This window comes from Thunnus maccoyii, chromosome 3 (genome assembly GCF_910596095.1).
Source record: "Thunnus maccoyii chromosome 3, fThuMac1.1, whole genome shotgun sequence".
Taxonomy (NCBI): domain Eukaryota; kingdom Metazoa; phylum Chordata; class Actinopteri; order Scombriformes; family Scombridae; genus Thunnus; species Thunnus maccoyii.
In genome coordinates this window covers 16,119,535-16,135,201 of record NC_056535.1, presented here as the reverse complement: position 1 = coordinate 16,135,201, position 15,667 = coordinate 16,119,535, and the positions used below count along the sequence as shown (strand labels likewise).

At 38.9% G+C, this 15,667-nt stretch overlaps 1 protein-coding gene across 1 annotated transcript; it reads right to left on the bottom strand.

Annotated features, from left to right (window-relative positions):
• Positions 1-785: 785 nt before the first annotated feature.
• On the bottom strand, positions 786-12,574 carry crbn (cereblon). Its single transcript, XM_042406784.1, has 11 exons — positions 12,317-12,574; positions 11,956-12,074; positions 11,615-11,817; positions 11,100-11,249; positions 9,389-9,551; positions 8,384-8,446; positions 8,198-8,282; positions 7,937-8,052; positions 6,343-6,407; positions 3,437-3,568; positions 786-1,974 (listed from the first exon to the last, which is right to left on the bottom strand). Exons 1-11 carry the CDS (start codon positions 12,387-12,389, stop codon positions 1,791-1,793), a joined length of 1,353 nt encoding a protein of 450 aa, XP_042262718.1. The 5' UTR covers positions 12,390-12,574; the 3' UTR covers positions 786-1,790.
• Between the last annotated feature and the right edge of the window lie 3,093 nt (positions 12,575-15,667).

Sequence of the window (15,667 nt, the reverse complement as noted above, 5' to 3'; positions counted from 1 at the left end):
TTGTGAACCTATCCTTTAAGGTGTCTCCCATCTAAAGGAATAGTTCGACATTTTGGGATGTATTATTTGCAGTAATGTCCTGGTGTCTCACTTTTTTTGTAGCTACCAAACAAACAAGATATAACGTGTTAATTAGAAATATTGAGAGGTGCTGGGAGGTGGATTTAGTTACTTTTGGACTGAGCCACTGAGCAACTGCTGACTGACGATATGTGCATGAGAGTGGTATCAAACTTCTTATCTAACTTCAAGCAAGAAAGCAAACAAGCACATCTCCCAAAATATCAAACTATTTCTTTAACCAAACACCCAAAAACATTTAATTCAAAAGAATATCTTCACATTCTAGAAGATTTCTTGTTTCGTTCAATTACTCTGTTTACTGATGAAAAAAGAAAAATCTGAAAACTCTCTGTGACATGAAGAGCAAAGAGAAATAAGAGCCGGATTCTACACACAGTAGAGCACTAGTTATATTACGCAACAAACGCTATAACTGCCTCTTATTTACAATTACATTTATACAAACGTGAGCCAGCACCTTGCAACAAATTCGCATGAAGTAAAATCCTGAAAACGGTGACACTACAAACCAAAGAGAATCCTGAAAAACTTAAACAATTAAATCTTATCGTCACTCTTACAATCTTTCATTCTCGTCTGGGGTTGACTGATTTATCAAACTAATCAGAAGACACTGAGCTGGAGCATAGGCACACCATTTTAACATGCCACACAACATGAACTAAATGAAGAAGGGGTAAATGCTCCTCTTGCTCTCTGTCTTAATCAGCTTTGACCTTTTTTAAAAAAAAAAAAAAAACGGTCTGCCATTAGGCACCTGTGCAATCAGAGATAATGCTAATTTCCTGAAGCACATTATCTGACAAGACAATGAGCCTTCGTGGAATACAAAACCCGATTATATCAAGTGTATTACACACTATCATTGTCTCCTCAGTGTGTTGTTTATTACACAAAAACTGGTGTGATAATAAAAAGCACATAACTTCCACACATGAATGAGTATATTAATTTCCCATCTTCTCGCGTACAAAAATACATCCAATTTAATCTCGAGATTCAAAACAACCGCTGTCATCAAAGGTCTACGCATACATGAGTGCACTTTCACGCCAACGTTTTCCTCCACTGACCTACGGCAGCTTAGATAACATCAGAAAACTCTTCTGAGAAACCCACAGAGGATCTGAATGCCAAGTGAATTTATATTGAGTGGTTGGTTATACAACAGATTAAAGTGGCTGAAGCAGCCTGTTATGTCAACTGCATGCAGTCACACTCTCCATCACACAGAGGAAAGGAGCTGAAAGGTAAAAAGCATAATGCGTTAAGCATCGCTTCTGTGTTTCTGTGCTTCTGCAGTGACCCAGAAAACAGCTGGACAGGGGTGCAGATCAGCGAGCTGCATGCTAGGACTATCACGTGTCATGACATCAATCTGTTCAATCTGTTACTGTCCATTTCTTTTTCACTTTCTCACAATGCGCCGAGTCGTCTCATTGCTGCGTCCACAATTTAAGAGCCTTTAAGAACAATCACTACCTGCGACCTGTTGTCATTTGAGTGCCATTTAAAGGCTGAATGACCTTTCCATTAATATGATGGATTTGCTGCCAGGGGTGACAGGCGGGGTGTGATGCATTGATTACTAAAAGTAATCGCAGCCAGAGAGCGGCTGACAATCAAGGCTTGGGGGGAGGGTTGCGGTTTTTTTTTTTTGTTTTCTTTTGTTTGTTTTTTTAATGAGGGGAAATGATGGTCTGACATCACAGGCAGAAGAGGCGAGAGCCCTCCCTCCCCTCGTCCCCGTTGCCTTGGGGGATGCGGGGGAGCATCGCTGAACGAGTCAGACCCCAGAAACGAGGCGGAGACAAGTCCTTCTTGGTGGCCGTGAACTTCCAACCCATGTGAGACCCGCAGGTTCGGCACTGAGCAATTGTCCAGGCGTACCTGAGAGAAAAAAAAAGGGGGGGATGACATTTTCTTAAAGTTGAAGTTTTTAAAGGATAACAACACTTATAATCTGTCTTTCATCTATCAAATACTCCCTTATAGACTCAACAGCTTGTTGCTTGCTCCGTAGCAGCTAACTGTGCAGCAGCTGTGGTTTGTTTGGATTCACAGAAGTTACAAAAGACTCCAATAGTAGGAAAAAAGCATCAAAACATCTACAAAAAAACATCTCAGTCAGACATGGAAGTAGAGTTTTTAGCCATGTTGAGACACTATGAGTGTTTGGAATATAGATCAACAGAGAAGTTCATTGTGCCACAGGAGAGTTTTGATATCAGAGTTCACAACTGGAATCAACTGTACATGCTGTGAATTCAAGCTAATTACAGCTGCTGTCCTGCATGAAGAAGACAAAACTTTTCAGAGCTTCTGAGAATTTAAAACCTCAACATAGTAGAGCTGCAACGATTAGTCGATCAAAAGAAAATTAATCGCCGGCTACTTTGATAATCGATTAATCGTTTTGAGTCATTTTTCAAGAAGAAATACTATAATTATCTCATTCTAGCTTCTTAAAATGGTTTCTTTATATTTCTATGATAGTAACCTGAGTATCTTTGGTTTGTGGTATTAATTTAAGCGTTTTAAATATTAACGTGCAACACATAACTCACAACGCATACTGGCACTAAATGCGTCATTCAGATCCTCTCAAGGAAGAAGAATTTAAATAACCTATTCATACAGGTATATGCTTCATTAAAAATACAGTTTGTATTTTATACAAAATATTACAGTCTTTACATTGGTATTTTATAGAAGCAACAAGCCACAGACTTTACCATAATATCACAGCCTGTTTCTTACTGCTCATATGAACACCTAAAAGTCCGTAACTGACACTTTTGTCAATATCAGTGATGCAATTCCTTTGGTGAATTGAAAAATATGCAGATAAATAACTCTACATTTCATAAAGTCCTGAAGGAGTTATTGAAACTAGACAAACTCAGACCAGTGATAGAATAACACTAATAGAAATGCATCATGTAACAGGAAATCAAACTAGGTGCCATTTAACAGAGACTCTAGGAGAGGCTAATGCTGCTCTCCATAGAAACCTGGTGTTGTACAATGAACCTAGACCACTAAGAAGAGAGGAAGACAAGCACCATTGATTTAAAAAATGACACTATTGATTATGACACCACAAATTAAGGCCAAAAGCTTTCGATTTCAGGTAGCGGACAGTGTCACTATGGATTACAGCTAAACCAGATATGGTATTAGAGCGTGTTTCAGACCTCCAGTGCAATCTCACTTAAAAAGATGCATTTATGAAAGTGGTGAAAAGCACAGTGAGAGGTCTGAGTCAATCTATACACTGTATGTGTTTGTATTATTGATAGGTCAGAGAAGAGGGAGTGTGAGCTCAATGCCATCAGTACAACAGTGTTACCCTGGAAACCAGCTGTGCAGTGTGGATGGCCTGCCGACCAGGTTGAGGTTGTTGGCTTTGTAGACAGTCAGGGTTTCATGGACGTAACCATGAGGGTTGACGTACGCAGCCATGGGGCCGTACAGAGACAGGCTGCAGAGAGAGACGAAGCAGGTGGAATATGTTATCAGCAGTGATTATGACTTAAAGGACGTCCTAAAACAATAGTCAGGTGCCCAAACAAACATTGACTCGTTTTTCTTGCTGTTCTCCTTTATATATATATATATATATATCCTATATTCCTTCTGTTCCTACTGACCATTAAGAGATCCCTTCATAATGCACATTCTATGTAAGAAACGGGGGACAAAGCTAATATGAGGCTTCACCCGTCGAAATTAGTCAAATAAAGTCAATATCTTTCAATGTTACTGTCTCTTTAGAGCCAAATTCCCTCTTTTTGTTACAATCCTTCCACTGCAGCTGAACAGGAAAACACTGTCAACAGAGAATTCATCACTAAAAAAACTAAGTGAGGAAGATAAACTTTATTTGAGTAACTCAGACTGCTGAAGCCTCATATTATCTTCAAATAAAGGAGGACTATGGATTTTGTCACTTACATTGTAAAAAATGGAGGCCAAAATCTACAGCCCTCCTTCTATGCAAAAATGATATAAGGGTTCAGCTGTCAAAATTAGTCAAATGAAGGGGACATCTTTCAAAGTTACTGCCGCTTTAGTGCCAAATTTTTGTTACAATCCTTCCACTGCAGCTGAAAAGGAAAACACTGTCTGATGAGACACAAAGAAGGAATCCATCACTAAAAAGACTGAAACTTTGAAAAATATGCACTTTATTTCACTGACTCAGATCTTATCTTCAGATCTTAAACTCATTTTAAACAAAAGGAGGACTGTGGATTTTGTCCCCATCACTTACATTGTTAAGCACATTTGGAGGGGATCTTCTAATGTAAATGTAACTGCTGCAGTCTTTCTGAACCAACCAGTGAGTTCTTATAACAAACTCATGTTGCACAGTCAAGCACTGTTCAAATCCACAAACCTTAGATTCTTATCAACACTACAGTGTTTCCAAAAATACCATGTACTGTATGTCAGATGGATTATGTGCCTAAAAGGTAACTGTAGAGTCACACAAAACATCACCATGACATGACCACTCTGGGAAGAATATTTCCCTAAGAAGAGGCATCATACAGCTTCTGTGTTGGGACCTGGGATAACGATGGAAATAAGTCCAGGACTTCATCATTCTATCCCTGACTGTCTGGTAGTCAAAATATTTTGTTATGAGTGTTGTCAAACTAAATAACAATGTGGAAATGTTTTTTCAAACTCAAACTATTTCAGGTAAAATTTAAAGGACCAGTGTGTAGGATTTAGTGACATCTAGTGGTGAGGTTGCAGATTACAACCAACTGAATACCCCTCACCTTCCCAGCATGTAGGAAACCTACAGTGGCTGCGAAAAATGCGAAAGAAGCTCTCTAGAGCCAGTGTTTGGTTTGTCTGTTCTGGGCTACTGTAGAAACATGGCGATGCAACATGGCGGGCCACGTGTAAGAGGACCCGCTCCCTATGTAGATATAAAGGGCTCATTCTAAGGTAACGAAAACACAACAATACTTATATCTATATTTTCAGGTGATTATACACTAATTAAAACATACTTATGAATATTATATTCCATTTCTGCCAAGTCCGTTCGGCTAAATGCCACTAAATTCTACACACTGCACCTTTAAGTCAAATTTTCAACCTGTAAACTTCAAAACATATTTCACACATCAAAACATTCTCTTCATCAATGGCTTGGAAGAACCTGTCAGTGTAGTGATAAAGTGAATATAACACAGAACTACAAAGCTAAGACTTAAGGATGTAAAATGTTTTACAACATAATTACTTAAATCCACAGGTCTCCGCAGAAAATACAACCCAAAAACACAATTTTAAAATACAATCAGCACCAAAAATTTCCATTTAGGTTGGCTTCTCGAGTAACTATTCACTGTACTCTGGTTCTGGTTTAGGCCCCTGACTGAAAATGCATTAGCTACATATGTTGTTCTGTTAGTCAGAGGAAGTGTGTTTTAACAGTTCGCACCTTCTGAGTGTCTAGCTCCAGAAATCATATTAAACACATCATCACTCATTTGCTCAGATTATCTGGATGTCCTAAGACACAAACGTTAATGCACTTTTCACATAAACGTACAGTGAGCGTCTGGACAGTTTCATCATCAGTGTTACAGGTTTTGTGTGTCACTCTCGGACAAACACGCTGACCATCACACGTCACAGGCAGTTAGAAAATTACATTACATAACAGTATCTGCTTGTGGAGGTGCAGAGCAGGGCCACTTATCTTCATGATGTAACCCCAGACTTTATTCTTCCAGACCATCAAACTAGCATCGACTTTGATGTGTTAATAATTACAGTGATTACAGTCATGGAGTTACTTACAAAAATACAAAAAGCAATTATATATAGAGGCAGATTTGTTCCTGGTTAAGTACCAGTCAGGCTGTTTTTATGGGGTTTTTGTTACATTATCGCTCTGTTTTTTCCGATAAAACCAAAAAAATCAATCGTGAAATGCTTAAAGCCTGAAATGTGTTTGTCTTTCAGTAAAAGTACAAACAACAAGGACAAATTGGCTCCATTAAGTGATATTTTTGATCATTATTAATGAATCATATGAATCCCTGGGAGAGGAATACTGCTGTCACAACTCCCTGCACTGTTCAGACGTTTTCAGCTCATTCTTTACGTTATTTGACAGGTGAAGAAAGTGCAACACCAAGCATAATATTCACAGTGATCGATTCCAATGATTTTCTTAGTTTGTATTCAAACGGTTATATATAGCACAACTTTGGAGAAAGTCCTCACCTGAAGATCTCATTTTTTGTGGTGATTTCTGTGTCCTGGCACTGCTTACAGCACAGTGACGTGCACTGAGGAGGAGAAATAATGACATTAAAACACGACATACATTATACGTGTCAAAAGTTCACTTTGTAGGGTGTTCTCACTGTTCTCACTAAGTGACAATGTTATAATAATACATCCAATCCTTTATGCCTGCACAAGAGCAACAGGCCGGATGACGGGTGTTTAGGTCGTCAATGTAACCAGTGAGACGCTACATTAAGGAGGATTATTATCTTCAATCATACAGGAGGAAATGCTGTGATAATGGGCTGACACATTTAAGAAGCACTTCACACATCCAGTTACAGCAAAGAGCTTGTGTGTGTGTGTGTGTGTGTGTATTTTCAGCTTAATGCATTACGCCTTTCTAACCCAGGAGTCTTCATAAAACTGTTGCTGTGACATTCAACTGAATGCTTTTTTTTTAATAAAATCCCTTGGCTTTGATCAATTTTCTTGCACTTTCAAAAGCTCATTAGGCCAAACTTTAATACTCTAACTGTTCTAGGTCTCTGCCTGTCTGACCATCAAATTCACATTATGATTGACTATTTATCAGAATTATATTGAGACTAAACATCTGCTGAAAGCATCAGCAGGCACCAAAACATTGTCGAATTATTAAGAAATGTATTCAATATGTGTTATATCGTTCAGTCCTCCTGAACTGTCTTATAACTCAAAGGGATTATTGTTAAATTTTAAAATATGAACTTTGGGGGTATTTTACCCTCCTGACACTGCTTTGTTCTCAAGTTGCATTTGCAGTTTTGTTGTGACGATGATGGTGGTGGAAAGCACTATTACATTATTACAATTCATCCTGGGGGAAACATGAATGTCTGTTAAAATTAACACTGAAATCCCTCCAATAATTGTTGAGATATTTCAGGCCAGACCGAAGCGGTGGACCGACCGACCAACGCTGCCTTCCTTAAAGCTGCCTCGCTAGCAAAGCTAAGAACAACCCATGAACGCCCTGACACACAGGACTGATGCAAACCAGGAAGACAGAGGCCAGATGGCTTTGTTCTGTTTATATTAAAATATGGATGTTGGTGGTGATGTGAGGAAGGTAAGATAAAGAAAGAAGTACTTCAACACTGTCTACTACCTCTAGTCTCAGGATCTACCCTTTAAGATATAAACATCATGTATCAGGAACAAGCTGAAGAAGAATTTGCAGTAGCTTAAATATCTATGAATAACAATTTTCTGCTGTTTGAACGATCGATGCTTTGTTGGAAAACACCCACAAAACATACAACATATGTTGATCTATTACAATTCATTGCTACTTGCTTATACTAAACTTCTTTCAAACAAATTTGGTTGTTAAGGTCAACTTTAGTCTGGGATACTGCAGCAACAAAACATCAATTAGCTCCTGACATGGAAGTTTAAATACACCAAAGAACACAGTACAACACAAGGAGGAGCAGCTGATCTTATCCCACAAATCAAACCACGAGGGGAAACGATGCTGCGACTACAATGACAGAGGAGACTGAAAGGCTGCCGTGGGCGGGGTGAGCGGTGTCCTTTTACTTACCCGGTCCATGATGTCCAGCTCACAGCGAAGTCTCTGGATGGCACTGCCGATCTTCAGCAGCTGGAGCCGCAGAGCGTCGTCTATGGGCAGACAGGCCGCCACTCTGTAGGAGAAGTCTGACAGAAACCAGACAGAGGTGAAAAGCGGGAGGGATGAAAGGAAGGAAGGAAAGAGAGCGCGAGGAACACAAACAGAGAGACGAAGGTGTGCGTGCGTGTGCGTATCTGCGATCCATCTGTAATAAACGGAGCAGGGGCTTACCTACGGCATTCGTGGGGAGAGAGTCATCCTTCAGATTCTCGTCCCATTCGTGGAGCTGCTTCTTCACTCTGTTCATGAGCGACTCCTGCGAGGTGAAACACAGGAAGCAGAGAAAACATGGTTTACATTCACTTTTATGTGATGTTTATGCACTAAGCAAGCAGTGTCGCAGGCTGAGATGCTTACAGAGTCGTAGAGTGCGTAGACCCAGGGTGGCCATGGCGTCAGGGTGGCACAGTGAAACTTCCTCTGATGAACAACAGGCGGACCATTAGTCAATTAAACCCACAGTTCAGTGGTTACTCTTTCCTAAAACATCCATACAGTTACTCTTCCCTTTCTTTCTCACATCACCATAACTGATAACCAACATGACCAAAAGTATGTGGACATCTGACTATTACACCCATAGGAGAAAATGCGCCTGTGTACAAAGTCACATGTTGAAATACAGTTGGAACAAAAAGTTGGAAAATCACCATTGTCTAAAATACCACTGCACCGTATGTTTGTAGCATTCAGATCTCCCTTAACGGCAACTCAAACCATGAAAAACAGCCCCAGACCAAAAGTATGTAGACCGGTGCAAATACTTTTGGCCATATAGCGTCAAATGAACTTGATCACAACATGCTAAATATTTTGCATTGGCATATAAATAGTATGTAATTACATTTCTTATTAACAAAGCAAACAAGTCAATAAAAAAAACGAAATCACGTTTTTCAAAGTTTTTTTTAAACTTTTCAACTATAACAGTAAAACATTTGTTATATGATTGTTGCAGCAACCACTGCCAGTTTGAATTTGAATTTAAATCTTTTTTTTTTTGCTATTTTTTTCAAATTACTCTCACAAGTTGATTAAATATAAACCAAAGTCTCACAACTTTTTTAAAGGCCTCATTCACTTTTCTAGAATTCACATGACTGCAGAAACCTTACTTATATATACTTATATATACTTTATGTGTAAGCAGATAATACAGGCAGCTGTTAATTAACACTGTTAAAGTTTCAAGCATTAAAAAACCCTCTGGCCAAGACAACAACATTCAAGGTCTTTACTTGTGAGCATCATAAAAGACAAATGTTTATTGCCTTGTGATGGAATTTAATCTAATTTTAAAGGACACAAGAGCAGAAAGTCATGCTTGCAATTACAGCACATTTACGTGCAAGTATGTCTGACCTGTTGGTAATTATTCCACCAGCACTGGGCCTGTTTGCAGCTCTGAGTCGGGGGTTTGGAGGAGGGGTGCATGTGCAGCCTGGAGAGGGGCGTTAGCTGCACGGCAGACAGCGGATCAGGAAGGATTCTCTCTGGAAGGATCTGTACTTTGGCTTGTCTGATCCTGAGGAGAGAAACAGAGGGAGCTAATGACAAACGCAGAGGAACAAAAGAAACCAGAGCAAGGCAAGCAGATGAGTGAAACCGAGCGGATGAATAACAGATTAAACAAATGGCGTGCCGGCTGAATGTTATCAAGCATATGGCAGGATGTTTGTAAATGTAAGATGGTCATAAAAATGTGCCGCCTGTTCATTTTCTCTGCCAGCTCCTCAACCAGACACTAAGTGAACTTTATGGAGTCCAGACATACAAGCATGCACCAATGAACACCACATGAGACCACATGAGGATGCAAAACCACCTTCAGGCTTGCCCATATAACATGTTACAGCCATCCATTTTCCAAAATGAAATGAGCTCTCATCCTGCAAAATGACAATATTCAATATGGGACCTCGATTTAATCTCTATCAATATGATAAAAAATAATCTGCAAAACTGCTCCTTTAATATGATGCTTCTGGATTTCTGTGGCTTAGTGATCCATAAATAACATTCAACAATTAAAAATGTTGTAGACATGTTACCCAAAGGAGAATTGTACAGAAATATGCAGTATCTATCAATATTCGGTATGTATCACCTCAGAATGAAGCACATCCGCTGATGCCACTGAAGTGAGTGATAGCGTCAATGTTACACTTGCTAGAGTCACTTGCAGTACAACAAGAGGTCAACGGGATTATGACGAGCAATTTGTGTGCGTTATATAATAGCAACTTGCAAATGACGGAAATATGTCTTTATGAAAACTCAATTTTATGGATGTAGAGCATAATTTCCTGTGCAGCGGAGGACATAAGTAATCCTGATCTATAGTATGACCATTACAGTTAAGTGGGCAGCTTTTCTCCATAAATGCTGCAATGGTTTACTGTATCCTTCAACAAGAGGAAGCACCAAGAATGATTAAAAATAAACTAAACCTCTTTGTGAGAGTGTTAGAGTATAAGAGCACAAGACACAATCATTAATCTTATTTTTAAAATGTGCATATTTGCAGGAATGCGAGTTACACTCCACAAAAACACATGGTGGAAACTATGTTCATTTCAGATCACATTTGGAAGATGACTGTAAAAAGTGTAATTCTGCCCTCTAGCTGTGAACTGTGACAGCACCACCTGAGAAACCAGTATCCGATGTGATGTCCTCTTCATTGAATAAATATATATCACATATATAAACCACTGACACTTGAAAGTTAGATTTCATTTTTACATCAACTTAAAACATCTCAATAAATGTTTGCAACTGCAATCTCAGTTTTAGGGTACAAAGAGTGCTGTTTTTCATTCTAAACAGTGTTAATATAATATTACAGATAAAAAATTACATTCATGTTATTTTCCTTTTTGAATCAGTCCCTGACTAACCGCTAAGAATACCCGCAGGGCTCTGATTTCTGCATACAGCCTCTGGCTTTAGTTCATTTGAGAACTGCAGCACAATGTGCACATCTTTATTCGGGACGGCAGCTCTCTTCACATGTGCACAAGCAATAAGTCCTGACCTTTGGTTCATGGTTTATGATTCAATTTCAACTTACCCATCTGCTTGTGTTCTTATCTCATGGACTTTGAATCTCTGCCTCCCTACAGCTTTCACTTTGACAGTTTCAATGCCGTACTCCTGCTCCTCTCGATATGCATAGATTTCAGCTGTTGTCCCAAACTCTGCCTCCGGCTCGCCTGCATCGCTGCAGAAACCAACATCAAATAAAGTCATTAAAATTTCATAATAATGTAAAGGGTTACTCCAGTGATTTAGTATTCTACTTCTGTAAGGTCGGGGGAACTGGCATGAGACAGAATAAAAAAATAAACCAAGCAAGCCTGGTAAGCACCCAGATCTTTCAAACTCCACATCTCCTGTTTGTAATCAGTTAAAAAAGGGGTCTCCAGGTAAGGTAACTCCATGATGACATAATCAGACATTTAAAAAGTTCCCTCCGGTGTCACAGAAGACATTAGTAGTACTCCTCATGATGAGTCGTAAACTGATCTTTGTGTATGAAATCAGTGGAGCGCCCCTTTAAATGATACATCATCAGTAGCCGCGTACCTGTGTGCGAGCACAGCAAAGGTGCGGTCTCTCTGGATGACGCTCCTCATCATGCTGACCTCCTGCGGCCTGAACAGCTGCAGAGGCAGCGTCTGACCCGGCACCAGCATCACGGCCGTGTGTGGCAGCACAGGGATGGTCTGGCAGCTGTCATCGTCGTGGACTGTGCGGCCGTGAAACTCCTCCATGTCTGAGCCCAGGTACTGCCATCACAAGGGTCAGAGTTAACATAACAAAACAGGATCTAAGCAGCTGCAGAGACCTGCAACACAGCTGTCTGACACACGTGTGGCAGTAAATAATGTCAAGAACTACAAGAGGACAGCTGCGGCATCACTCACAGCATGTGACGTGGGGAGACTGGGGTCAAAGGTGATGACGCTGGGCTTCTCTGCCTCCTCACTGTCTCGGTCTTCAGTCTCCATGTCATCTTCCTCTTCCTCCTCCTCCTCCTCATTGTCTGTCATGGCACAGCAAGCACAAAAGGAGTTTAGCTCACAGTGAGCGGCTCCTAAACGAACTACAGCTGCAACATGATCAGTTAAATGGGGGATAAAAGTGAGGGGAAAGCGAAAGCAGAGGCTCACAAGTGGCCTGTTGTGAAGAAATGGTAGCTAGCTGTTAGCTGAATGGAAATATAAACGCTCTTTCTGAGGAAACGCCGAGCGGAGCTGCGACTCTGTCTGTGCGTTGAACTGTTACCTGGTAAGAGCTGTAACTGGTTCCCCATGTTGTCGTTGATGTTGTCTTCACCTCCACCCCTCTCGTCAGCCATATCCTTGTGTTTACAATACTAACTCTTCTTCTACGGCGTCTTCAATGTGCGGCAGCCACGTGACTCCCGAGCGCCCCCTGCCGACCGTCTGCACAAACTCAGTTTAATCATGTAAAAATTGAATTAAATAATCAATTTCTTTAAAGTGGAGTATATAAAAAGCATTCATGGTACTTGAGCATCTTAAGCTTCAGCTGTAAATTGGATTTGTGTATAATATTATTATTTATAACAATGATTTATGGACTAAATCAAAACTGTGTATATGTACGATGATAAAAACTGAATATGATACTGAGAATTATGTTCTATATTATTTGTCTAAAAAGCAAAGATCTCTATGTGCTCAGCTGAGATTTGGTATTATTCCACTGGCTGTTGAAACTGGATGTTATGTTAATCTAGAAGAAGAAAAGCAGATTTGTCTAAATGATAGAAAATGAGTTTCATTTTGTTTTCTACTGTCCTTTTTATTGGGAACTGTGCAATGCTTTGTTTAGTGAGATAAAAGTAGATGTTGACTTTATAAATATGGATGATGCACAAAGACTGTTGGCTGTTCACATGTGAAACATATAAATTAGTCAGTTACTTACAGAAAGCCTGGGAGAAGAGGGGGGAAGCCCTTTATCAAGATAATATGTAGATATGTTAAATTTCTTTTCTGTGAGCAGTTCATTTGGGATTTTTATTTTGTATTGTTTCATTTTTTTGTGTTTCTTTTCTTTTTCCACATACTTCTCTATATGTTTTGTATATGTATTACTGGAAGATGCATGATTTGTAAAATAGTGGTGTCTTGTGATCCCAGACACAGAAATATAAACTAAAAACCAATACTGCATCAGACATTACTATTACTATGACACCTGTTGGCTCATTAATTGAATATTTTATTTATTCACTTTGTTCAACCACATGGTTGATACATTTTATTTCCCAACAGAAAGATCTAAACTCTATTTGTTGACATAAAAGTAATGAAATGTATATACTGTATAATCAGTCTTAAAAATACAGGAATCAACATATAAAATATCCACCAATGTAAAATACAAGTTTCTTCATAATAATATAATGCTAACAAGGACCGTTCTGCCTGCATAAGTAGTTTCTTTTGATACTTTCAATACATTTTGCTGATAATACTGCTGTACTTCCACTTGAACGCTGGACTTAAACTAGATTATGGTTTTGCTACTTTTATTTAAGTAAAGAATCTCAATACTTCTATACACTGACAATGTTATATATAAACTTGTGCAGATGAGAGACATATATATACTGTAAATGACAGTTACATGCTGTTGGTGTGCAGGTGGTCAAACAATGGACTGTGTTCTCATTTACTCAAATGAGGTTCAAGCAGTTTAAGCTTTTGAGCAATTAATGCTCAGAAGATGAATGAAGTCTATCTAATCTCATCTGAGATAGAATAAAATACTTTTTAATACGCCCTCCACTGATTTGTACTAATCAGAAGGTTAAGAAAGAGTTTATTTGTACAATATTTGTACCTTTCAACAGCAAAATGAGCCATGATGATGCATAATTAGCATTAGAAATTTAAACAGCAGAACCGGAGAAATTAAACAAGAACTATAAAAAGCAAAATTGCAATTATGATGAAAGTCAGTGAATGAGTTGCTACGCTTCTCGATCTTGATCAAAATTTAATTCAAAAGACTGTTTGTAGCTTAAATTGTCTCTAAAAATGTCTTGTTTATTTCTGAGAGATTGCGAATCTCTAGTGGGCAGACGCTGAGTGAGTCTTATCTCTCTTGACATTTTCTGCACAAATAGACAAATGAAGTTGTGTTTCTATCTGAGAAATGGCTTTAAATGCCATGTTTGTGCCTGTGCATGAAGTGAATCTGTTCTCAATTTTAGTATGAGGGGAGGTTGAGATTGTTATCCAGAATTACCTTCTGTAGTTGACATTATACTGGGTGTGTTTATGGCCTTAGACATCAATATCTGTAATCAAAAGTGTTGATGTATTGATTACTGATGCTGTCTGGTTATGATGTGGTGATAATGTCTGCTAGTTGTAAACTTATGTTCTTACTCATGTTCTAAATTATTTATAATAAGTGTTGAAGTACATAGAAAGTTATTGTTGTGTTGGTTCTGATCTCTAGTACATTTAATTTGTAATTATTATAAATTAAATTTACAGACTGGCAAATGAATATTTTCTTAAATAGTCTCACACATTTTACGATACCCAAAGTCACTGGAGAAGTGAATGTGAAGTCATACTTCATATTCGTGAATCCTTTGGAAACAATTAATTGTCTAAGTCGTCAGCAGACCTCAGACTTTTGAATGTCTTTTACTTTTTCTGTGCATTTATAATCATTGCACTGAAACTGGAAGATTAAAAGACTGACTAAAAGGCCACTTTTAACAAGTAGGTGTCTGCACCTAAACCTCGATCAGTATGGAACTGTAAGTCCAACATGCTGAGTACAGAGCCAAAAACAAATGTCAGTCCAAATTCTTTGTGCATTATATTTCATGTTCTGTACATAAAGTACATCCTTGATGTGTCAATGCACAATTTATCACATGGCCAGCATCTACTTATGATGTGAGATATTAAAAATAAGATGTGGCAAAACTTTGCACTCAGTCCATGGACAATTATGTGATCTGTACACCTGGTATTGTCTGCAAGTATAAAAAGCATAAATATTGACCATTCTCCCTTATGAGTTATTGAGACTCAGGTATTAAGTCCTGAACCCGTGGTCTTAATCTCTTTCTTGCATACTAGTATCATATTGATGCATAGATTTAATCCTCAGGTCTCTGCAGGGTTTCAATGTGCCAATTTTACATGCCCTGTATGAACTGCTCCAGTTTGAGTTCTCACATCTTTGCTTCTTACACCAAAAATTATAGAAACCCAGTTTGCACTAGTCAGGAAACCAGAGCTATAGTTATACATGACTCACTCCCTCTATGCAGTGCAACTAACTAATATAAAAGTGCACCCACAGACTTTTAATCCTATATAACGGAGACTAGACAAGAGGCTGAAACTTGTGGCAAACTTTTAAGAACATTTATTGTTCAATACACCACATGACAGTTGTTGGTCAACAAGATGTTATATATGGTCCATGAACTAAACAGCTGTAGTTCTGATGTTGAGAGATCTGTCCAGCGTCGTTGTCGCCTTCGTCAGACTGTCACAGCTGGCTCCGTGAGAAGCGTGGTCATCTGAAGTCAGGGTGTAGTCTTCATTTTGCTGATGGAGGCTCTACGTGATC